Genomic DNA, 7,737 nt, shown 5'->3' on the forward strand with positions numbered 1-7,737 from the left:
TTTCTTTTTATGGCGGAGTAATATTCCATTGTATATATGTGCCACATCTTCTTTATCCATTCGTCTGTTGATGGACACTTAGGTTGCTTCCATGTCCTGGCTATTGTAAATAGAGCTGCAATGAACATTTTGGTACATAACTCTTTTTGAATTATGGTTTTCTCAGAATATATGCCCAGTAGTGGGATTGCTGGGTCGTATGGTAGTTCTATTTGTAGTTTTTTAAGGAACCTCCATACTGTTCTCCATAGTGGCTGTATGAACTTACATTCCCACCAACAGTGCAAGAGTGTTCCCTTTTCTCCACACCCTCTCCAGCATTTATTGTTTCTAGATTTTTTGATTCAGCAATGCATTTTTAAAAGATATTTGTTTACAGAAAGATTTACGTTCAGTTAGTATAATTTTATGTAAAATAACTAATGAAATATAAGAGAGATTCTTTGATAAGGTACAGGGACTAAGTAAAAAAGTTGTAAAATAGTTGTCATATTTCTCAGTCCAGAATAGTATCTGCCTTTTAAAATTCTCTCCTTTTACCTGTAGGATATTTATTTTTATTAGAAACTGTACTCAACTTCCATGTTTTTTTTCCTTAATGATAATAATGGCTCTTAATCCTACATTGTTCCTGATGTTTTATAACTCTTTAATGTATGTACGTTTTGTGCCCACATGAGATTGAAAGCTCCTTGTGGGCATTATCTTATGTTGCCTTTTAATTTCCCATAATATGGAGCAGAGTCATAGATACATAGGAAGTAATCAGTACATAGTTGTTGGGTGAAACTTTAAGAAACTTTTAAATGCAGGTAAATTTGATGACGAAAACACTTTTTATATCACTTAACTAACATCTAGCATTCTTGGTACATGTATTATATTTTAACTATAAAATTTAACAGTATAAAAATTATGCTGATTTTGTGTAATGAATAAATTTATGTGATTTTTTGAGGTTTTAGAAATAGTCTATACATAGAATTTTTTTTTTTTTTTTTTTTTTTTTGCGGTATGTGGGCCTCTCACTGTTGTGGCCTCTCCCATTGCGGAGCACAGGCTCCGGATGTGCAGGCTCAGCGGCCATGGCTCACGGGCCTAGCCTCTTTGTGGCATGTGGGATCTTCCTGGACCGGGGCACGAACCCGTGTCCCCTGCATCGGCAGGCGGACTCTCAACCACTGCGCCACCAGGGAAGCCCTATACATAGAACTTTTGAGTAATTATTGTTAAATTATTTCAGTATAAAAGTTCACTGCTTGTGGTGTCAAGCTAATATTAATAATTGTTTTCTCCACTGTCATTCTGAAAATGGAATTAGCATTTTTATATATTTTTCAACATTATAGTTCAGCTTTAATTTTGTTATTTAAGTTGATATTGATTTTTTAATAAACAGGATTGTCTATATTGTGAAGATCAATAATGCTGATGTAAATATTACTGAGAAGATTATAAACCATGGTGACTGATGTATGGATAATGTTGATAGCAATATAAACATTGTGATGCAATTTGAATAATGCTTATGCTAAAATGAACACTTTGGGACACTTTAAAGTTCTAACCAATAGTAGGATTTTTAAAGTAGTTTATATGACTTGGCCAAGTTTAATATTTATATAAATACTATATCAAACTAGGGTTTTTATGGCCACTGCACTGTTTATCTAATGTTTATTTAAGTAGTCATGTAAGTTTTAAATTCACAATTTTAGATTTTAGTTCTTCTCCTTGGAGTTCATTACTCTGTGTATAGCTGGAAAACATAGCATTCTTTCTGTACTCTGTTAGAAAGTGAAAATAAAGGCTTGTTCCTATTCACTAAACTAGAAAGTTTTTAAAAAATGGGTATGTATTTGACTTCAGCAAAAGTTGTGTTTGTTTAAATGGTTTTCATGTTTCTGTTGGTTATGTGTTAAATATTCCTAAAGGGGAATGGAGAGCCTATTGAAGTCTAAAGAATATGAATTGCATAATGAGACTGCATGCTGACATATACTCTACTTTTTATGGTGTATTTCTGTTTTAGATCTGAGATTTGGTATTATGTGCTATGTGGATGTTTATGAAAGATGCTTCGAGGCTGTGTTAATAATCTTAAGAGAGCGAATTTAATGTTTTTGAGTAAAATGCCCTGGAAGTACATATTTGGTGAAAAGTGCCTTCATTTGATACTAAAAACCATGTAAATACCTTTAGTTATTTGAATATAAGACAGAGTATTACACTTGTGGCTAGATTTCTTTTGTGAGGCGTATAGGGTACTTATTAGGAATCAGCCTACTAAAATAAAATGTAATTACAATATATATTGATTAATTTGCTAAAGCACTTCAGACAGTGTCCTAAATATAGTAGATGTGCAAATAAAATTTGTGGCTGCTTAATGGTTTCTCTTCTTACACTTGAAACATACCAAAAAATGACTGAGTCGTCGGTCAGTTAGTCAACTGCTGCTTTACAGTTGATAGGTTAAGCAGAATCAGGTTTTCTAGGGTGAAATAAGTTGGTGAGTATTTTTCGTTATCTCTGATTCAATCTGTAATATGTTTCGTTAGTTCACAGTGAGTACACTGGATGATGTCAAGAACTCTGGCAGTAGTTTCTTACAAGACAGTTCTGTGCAAACTTCTGAAATACCTGCCATTCACATTGATACAGAGTGTGTTGCAGTTACTCAGCAAGCTGACACACCTTTGCAAGCAAGTGAAGACAAATTTTCAGAAGAGAAAGCGAGAATAGAAAGTGAAATGGATCCTTCAGATATTTCAAATGTGAGTGCTGCTAACTTGGTAAGAGCAACTTATCGGAATTCTGAGTAAATATATTAAAGAGGCATAAACCCCAATAAAAAAATTGTAATGTATATTTCTCTATACTTTAAAAGCACTTTTTTTTTTTTTTTTTTTTTTTTGGCGGTACGCGGGCCTCTCACTGTTGTGGCCTCTCCCGTTGCGGAGCACAGGCTCCAGATGCGCAGGCTCAGCGGCCATGGCTCACGGGCCTAGCCGCTCCACAGCATGTGGGATCTTCCTGGACCAGGGTACAAGCCCATGTCCTCTGCATCGGCAGGCAGACTCTCAACCACTGCGCCACGAGGGAAGCCCTAAAAGAAGTTTTTAACATAGCATTTTATATATGTTATTTCATTTTATTCTTATAGCAGTCTTTTGATATAGTAAAGTTTCTTCTTATTTTGTAGAGGAAGGAAATGAGACTGTGAGAATTAAATAGCTTGCTCAAAATCATTCACTTTGTGTGTGATTTGATCACATGTTCTTTAGCATTAAGAAACTATCATAATAATGTTATCTATGCAACATCTACCACTCTGATAGATGAGAAATTGTGCTTAATGAACTTAGCTTTAAGAATTCTCTTAACAGAGTACTTTAGACAGTTATTGTCATTTGCTTGGAGTTGGTCTTTAAGATGAAATTTATTAATCATCCCTATTGCAGAATCTTTAAAAATGCATTGACTTAAAATTATTTATAGGTTTATGTTTTTGGATGACTACTTAATTCTGCTCATGTCTTTCTCCTTACCATTTTAGTATTAAGATACTTGGCCTGAGTATAATTCAGAACAGGTCATGCTGGCTTTGTTTAAAAAGTAACTTTCAAAAGGAATAGGCATATATAAAAAGTTGTTGAGAAAAAATTCAAATTTAGGTGTTTTTTTTTTTTTTTTTGCAATTGACAAGAAAATTTAGTTTTTTCTGAGATATACATTTTAAAGTAATAACTAGAATTATGACTTATAACATTGTACCAGAGCATATAAGATTTTTAGAAATTTCATGTAATGTCTGAAACATTTGTATTAACATATTTCCATACAAATAACCCAAAGAAAGTTTAGTATTAGTTTGTGTTTGTTTGTTTGTTTGTTTTTTATACTGCAGGTTCTTATTAGTCATCACTTTTATACACATCAGTGTATACATGTCAATCCCAATCGCCCAATTCAGCACACCACCATCCGCACCCCACCGCGGTTTTCCCCCCTTGGTGTCCATATGTTTATTCTCTACATCTGTGTCTCAACTTCTGCCTTGCAAACTGGTTCATCTGTACCATTTTTCTAGGTGCCACATAAAGGCGTTAATATACGATATTTGTTTTTCTCTTTCTGACTAACTTAACTCTGTATGACAGTCTCTAGCTTGATCCACGTCTCAACAAATGACTCAGTTTTGTTCCTTTTTATGGCTGAGTAATATTCCATTGTATATATGTACCAGAACTTCTTTATCCATTCGTCTGTCGATGGGCAATTAGGTTGCTTCCATCACCTGGCTATTGTAAATAGTGCTGCAATGAACATTGGGGTGTATGTGTCTTTTTGAATTATGCTTTTCCCTGGGTATATTCCCAGTAATTCTATTTGTAGTTTTTTAAGGAACCTTCATCCTGTTCTCTATAATGGCTGTATCAATTTACATTCCCACCAACAGTGCAAGAGGGTTCCCTTTTCTCCACACCCTCTCCAGCATTTGTTGTTTGTAGAGTTTCTGATCATGCCCATTCTAACTGGTGTGAGGTGATACCTCATTGTAGTTTTGATTTGCATTTCTCTAATAATTAGTGATGTTGAGCAGCTTTTCATGTGCCTCTTGGTGTACTGTATGTCTTCTTTGGAGAAATGTCTATTTAGGTCTTCTGCCCATTTTTGGATTGGGTTGTTTATTTCTTTAATATTGAGCTGCATGAGCTGTTTATATATTTTGGAGATTAATCCTTTGTCCGTTGATTCGTTTGCAAATATTTTCTCCCATTCTGAGGGTTGTCTTTTTGTCTTGTTTATGGTTTCCTTTGCTGTGCAAAAGCTTTTAAGTTTCATTAGGTCCCATTTGTTTATTTTTGTTTTTATTTCCATTACTCTAGGAGGTGGATCAAAAAAGATCTTGCTGTGATTTATGTCAAAGAGTGTTCTTCCTATGTTTTCCTCTAAGAGTTTTATAGTGTCCGGTCTTACATTTAGGTCTCGAATCCATTTTGAGTTTATTTCTGTGTATGGTGTTAGAGAATGTTCTAAATTCATTCTTTTACCTGTAGCTGTCCCGTTTTCCCAGCACCACTTATTGAAGAGACTGTCTTTTCTCCATTGTATATCTTTGCCTCCTTTGTCATAGATTAGTTGACCATAGGTGCATGGGTTTATCTCTGGGCTTTCTATCTTGTTCCATTGATCTGTGCTTCTGTTTTTGTGCCAGTACCATATTGTGTTGATTACTGTAGCTTTATAGTATAGTCTGAAGTCAGGGAGTCTCATACTTCCAGCTCCATTTTTTTCCATCAAGACTGCTTTGGCTATTCGGGGTCTTTTGTGTCTCCATACAAATTTTAAGATGATTTGTTCTAGTTCCGTAAAAAATGCCATCGGTAACTTGATAGGGATTGCATTGAATCTGTAGATTGCTTTGGGTAGTAGAGTCATTTTCACAATATTGATTCTTCCAATCCAAGAACATGGTATATCTCTCCATCTTTTGGTATCATCTTTAATTTCTTTCATCAGTGTCTTATAGTTTTCTGCATACAGGTCTTTTGTCTCCCTAGGTAGGTTTATTCCTAGGAATTGTATTCTTTTTGTTGCAATGGTAATGGGAGTGTTTCCTTAATTTCTCTTTCATATTTTTCATCATTAATGTATAGGAATGCAAGAGATTTCTGTGCATTAATTTTGTATCCTGCAACTTTACCAAATTCATTGATTAGCTCTACTAGTTTTCTGGTAGCATTTTTAGGATTCTCTATGTATAGTACCATGTCATCTGCAAACAGCGACGGTTTTACTTCTTCTTTTCCAATTTGTATTCCTTTTATTTCTTTTTCTTTTTTGATTGCTGTGACTAGGACTTCCAGAATTATGTTGAATAATAGTGGTGAGAGTGGACATCCTTGTCTCATTCCTGATCTTAGAGGAAAGGCTTTCAGTTTTTCACCATTGAGAATGACGTTTGCTGTGGGTTTGTCATATATGACCTTTATTATGTTGAGGTAGGTTCCCTCTATGCCCACTTTCTGGAGAGTTTTTATCATAAATGGGTGTTGAATATTGTCAAAAGCTTTTTCTGCATCTATTGAGATGATCATATGGTTTTTATTCTTCAATTTGTTAATATGGTGTTTTACATTGATTGATTTGCGTATAGTGAAGAATCCTTGCATCCCAGGGATAAATCCCACTTGATCATGGTGTATGATCCTTTTAATGTGTTGTTGGATTCTGTTTTCTCGTATTTTGTTGAGGATTTTTGCCTCTATATTCATCAGTGATATTGGTCTGTAATTTTCTTTTTTTGTAGTATCTTTGGTTTTGGTATCAGGGTGATGGTGGCCTCATAAAATGAGTTTGGGAGTGTTCCTGCCTCTGCAATTTTTTGGAAGAGTTTGAGAAGGATGGGTGTTAGCTCTTTTGTTTCTATTTCATTTATTTCTGCTCTGATATTTATGATTTCTTTCCTTCTGCTAACTTTGGGTTTTGTTTGTTATTCTTTCTCTAGTTCCTTTAGCTGTACGTTTAGATTGTTTACTTGAGATTTTTCTTGTTTCTTGAGGTAGGCTTGTATAGCTATAAACTTCCCTCTTAGAACTGCTTTTGCTGCATCCCATAAGTTTTGGGTCCTTATGTTTTCATTGTCATTTGTCTCTAGATACTTTTTGATTTCCTCTTTGATTTCTTCAGTGATCTCTTGGTTGTTTAGTAACGTATTGTTAAGCCTCCACGTGTTTGTGTTGTTTACATTTTTTCCCCTGTAATTCATTTCTAATCTCATAGCATTGTGGTCAAAAAAGATGCTTGATATGATTTCAAGTTTCTTAAATTTACTGAGGCTTGATTTGTGACCCAAGATGTGATCTCTCCTGGAGAGTGTTCCGTGCACACTTGAGAAGAAAGTGTAATCTGCTGTTTTGGGATCGAATGTCCTATAAATATCAGTTAATTCTATCTGGTCTATTGTGTCATTTAAAGCTTCTGTTTCCTTATTTATTTTCTGTTTGGATCATCTGTCTATTGGTGTAAATGAGGTGTTAAAGTCCCCCACTATTATTGTGTTACTGTCGGTTTCCTCTTTTATAGCTGTTAGCAGTTGCCTTATGTATTGAGTTGCTCCTATGTTGGGTGAATATATATTTATAATTGTTATATCTTCTTGGGTTGATCCCTTGATCATTATGTAGTGTCCTTCCTTGTCTCTTGTAATATTCTTTATTTTAAAGTCCATTTTATCTGATATGAGCATAGCTACTCCAGCTTTCTTTTGATTTCCATTTGCATGGAATATATTTTTCCCTTCCCTCACTTTCAGTCTGTATGTGTCCCTAGGTCTGAAGTGGATCTCTTGTAGACAGCATATATATGGGTCTTGTTTTTGTATTCATTCAGCAAACCTGTGTCTTTTGGTTGGAGCATTTAATCCATTCACGTTTAAGGTAATTATTGATATGTATGTTTCTATGACCATTTTCTTAATTGTTTTGGGTTTGTTTTTGTAGGTCGTTTTCTTCTGTTGTGTTTCCCACTTAGAAAAGTTCCTTTAGCATTTGTTTTAGAGCTGGTTTGGTGGTGCTGAATTCTCATAGCTTTTGCTTGCCTGTAAAGCTTTTGATTTTCCCATCAAATGTGAATGAGGTCCTTGCCGGGTAGAGTAATCTTGGTTGTAAGTTCTTCCCTTTCATCACTTCAGTATATCATGCCACTCCCTTCTGGCTTGTAGATTTTCTG

General features: G+C 34.8%; 1 protein-coding gene across 19 annotated transcripts in view; it reads left to right on the plus strand.

Annotated features, from left to right (window-relative positions):
* The window catches only part of SCAPER (S-phase cyclin A associated protein in the ER), a 491,770-nt gene that overhangs the window by 151,650 nt on the left and 332,383 nt on the right, over positions 1 to 7,737 (plus strand). For 18 of the 19 annotated variants that reach the window (XM_055088136.1, XM_028495131.2, XM_024128925.3 and 15 more), the window contains one exon: positions 2,562 to 2,795. In XM_055088136.1, the coding sequence (XP_054944111.1) occupies positions 2,562 to 2,795 (234 nt within the window). The remainder of the gene's footprint in view (positions 1 to 2,561; positions 2,796 to 7,737) is intronic. The other variant, XM_055088137.1, reaches the window with a different exon arrangement.

The sequence above is a fragment of the Physeter macrocephalus genome, chromosome 11 (assembly GCF_002837175.3).
Source record: "Physeter macrocephalus isolate SW-GA chromosome 11, ASM283717v5, whole genome shotgun sequence".
Lineage (NCBI taxonomy): Eukaryota > Metazoa > Chordata > Mammalia > Artiodactyla > Physeteridae > Physeter > Physeter macrocephalus.